General features: G+C 40.0%; 1 protein-coding gene across 7 annotated transcripts in view; it reads right to left on the bottom strand.

The window, feature by feature from the left end:
* EXOSC3 (exosome component 3) overlaps positions 1 to 2296 on the bottom strand; it is a 38430-nt gene that overhangs the window by 18169 nt on the left and 17965 nt on the right. For all 7 annotated transcript variants that reach the window (XR_012424551.1, XM_074017053.1, XM_074017052.1 and 4 more), the window contains exon 2: positions 1579 to 1728. Coding sequence is in view for 6 of the 7 variants with exons in the window: in XM_074017053.1 (XP_073873154.1) it covers positions 1579 to 1728 (150 nt within the window). In the remaining variant the exon portion in view is untranslated. The remainder of the gene's footprint in view (positions 1 to 1578; positions 1729 to 2296) is intronic.

The following is a 2296-nucleotide window of genomic DNA, read 5'->3' as shown; positions in this document are numbered from 1 at the left end:
GTAGGTAGCCAATTGTTTAAACTTATATTTAAATTAATTAAAATTAGATATTTAAAATTAATTTCCTGAGTTGCATTAGCCACATTTCAAGTGCTCAACAGCTATTTAAATTAATTAAAATTAGATATTTAAAATTAATTTCCTGAGTTGCATTAGCCACATTTCAAGTGCTCAACTGCTACCATACTAATCAGTGCAGATACAAAACAGCATCACTGTAGAAAGTTATGTTAGGTGGCACTACCCTAGAGAATTACAATTTACAGAGAGGAACTCCGGCATGCAAATTATTCAAAGCAAAACAAAACAATAATTCACTGACACTTCTCCCTGCAAGATTTACTTAAAAACCTCATAGAGCTAAACCTTAAAGGGATGAAACTGAGGAAATGGAGAGTGAACTCAATTCTGTTCACTCAAAACATATTAAGTACCCACTGTTTGTTGGTGACTATGTAAACTAGAGAGGAACAAAACATTCTCTGCTTTTCAGAAGCATTTGGTCTTGGAGGGCAGTGGGGAGGTACATATAAACAAACCTCAGTCGAGGCTAAATCCAGTAAGTGCTAGAGCAAAAATATGAGAAAAGTCACAACTGGGGATGGCTTTACAAAGGCGGTCGTGTTTAGCCTAGGTCTCAAAGGATGAGAATGTGTTCCACAGGCTGCGAAGGGATAGTGCAATCAAGACAGAGGGAACAGCATGTGTAAAGGAATAAGGGCAGGAAATTGAGTCTAATGGCGTTTGGTGTGATTAGAGTATGGCTGTATGAAGGATATAATTAGGGATGAGGAAAGACACCTGGAGTGTAATGCCAAGGAATTCTGTGGATTTTGGAGAATCTCGTTTTTCCTTTTCGAGAAAGTAACTGTGTTAGGATGTCAGCTCTCAAAACCCTGGATGGTGAGGTAAAAGCGTGGAGGCAAGGATTAATGAAGAAGTGACTGAGACCAGTCAAGACGGAGCTAAAGCCTGAACTTGCAAAGTGGAGATAAAGGGATAGACATGCCAAAAATCAGAGACAGAATCAAATAAGATTAAGCAAATAAATTTGCATGAGAAGTAAATGTGAAGAGGCAAAGACATCACTAGATTTCGGGCTGGATAGACAAGAAGCGTGTGGCTATGCTACCTGAAAAGCCCAACCTGAAAACCCAAGGTAACAGTATTACTCCTCTATCAGCTCTAGGACCTACAGCCAGGATGGATGGATAGCTGATAATGTCAATTTGCACCACCTGTCACTCCTCTAAGCCTACAGCAGACATCCTTGTCCCGAGGATATGGACATAACAAATAATGGTGATGACAGATACAACCTTTCAACTCAGTAGAAATGAAACATCCCAAGAACAAATGTAGCCAATGTAAAATAAATTGTAAATGTTAAAAAAAAAAAAAAAATTATGTGGCTCTGATCCTGCAGCATCTGAAGAAACTCTTGGAGCCTGGGGCAATTATATACATGCTCAAAGATCTAGGTCATACTTCGGAGACAATTCAGGTAGCCTTCTGGATATCTGAGTGTTCTAGGGAAGGGATGTTTCTTACTTTGAAGCCAAAGGCTCCCATAATTACCTGCACATTTGGTCTGTTTCTTTTAGTTGCACCTTCAAATGACAAGTAAGACAAAGAAGCTGGCTCACTCCCTCCAACATCAACTTTGAATATATCTCCAGATTTAGCTGTCACTATGCCAATCACATGGTCTCCTTTCACTGGAACATACTACAAAAGGAAATAGAATGAGAAAACATCCATAAATGAGAAGATACCATTGGAAGATACCTTCAGCACGTCCTTCGTGGTTACTTTATTGTCATTAAAGAGAAAGAAATCTGATCATATGCCACTTTCGGTAAAAGAAAATCACATCATAAAGTGTCAGGTGTGCAGCTTCTGGTAGTCTGTTAATTGAGTCCAAACCCCATTATCTCTTCAGCACCCCAACCAGTAAGTTCCTAGCTTTGTGGCATAAGTTCAGTGGCAAAGGAATCCTTACAACCAAGGAAGCCCATTCCATAGTTAGACAATTTTTTTCTGTATGAAAGTTCTTACCTGTTCTAGGAGAAATTAACTCCCTATGACATCCACTCATTGAGCCTGGTCTTGCCCTCTGAGACTTGAATGGGCAAGCCTGCTGCTCCCTGACGTTTGGAGTTTTGAAGACTTTATAATCATGACTCACGGTCTCCAAACGTTTTTCTCTCCTGGTCGCCCTTCTCAGGCTATGTTCCTATTGTTCACGGTCCCTCTAAAGGACATGCAGAAGTGGGCACAAGACTACGGTGGCTCT

The sequence above is a fragment of the Macaca fascicularis genome, chromosome 15, assembly GCF_037993035.2.
Source record: "Macaca fascicularis isolate 582-1 chromosome 15, T2T-MFA8v1.1".
Lineage (NCBI taxonomy): Eukaryota > Metazoa > Chordata > Mammalia > Primates > Cercopithecidae > Macaca > Macaca fascicularis.
Note: the sequence above shows the minus strand (reverse complement) of the source record. Positions and strands in the feature narration are given on the sequence as shown.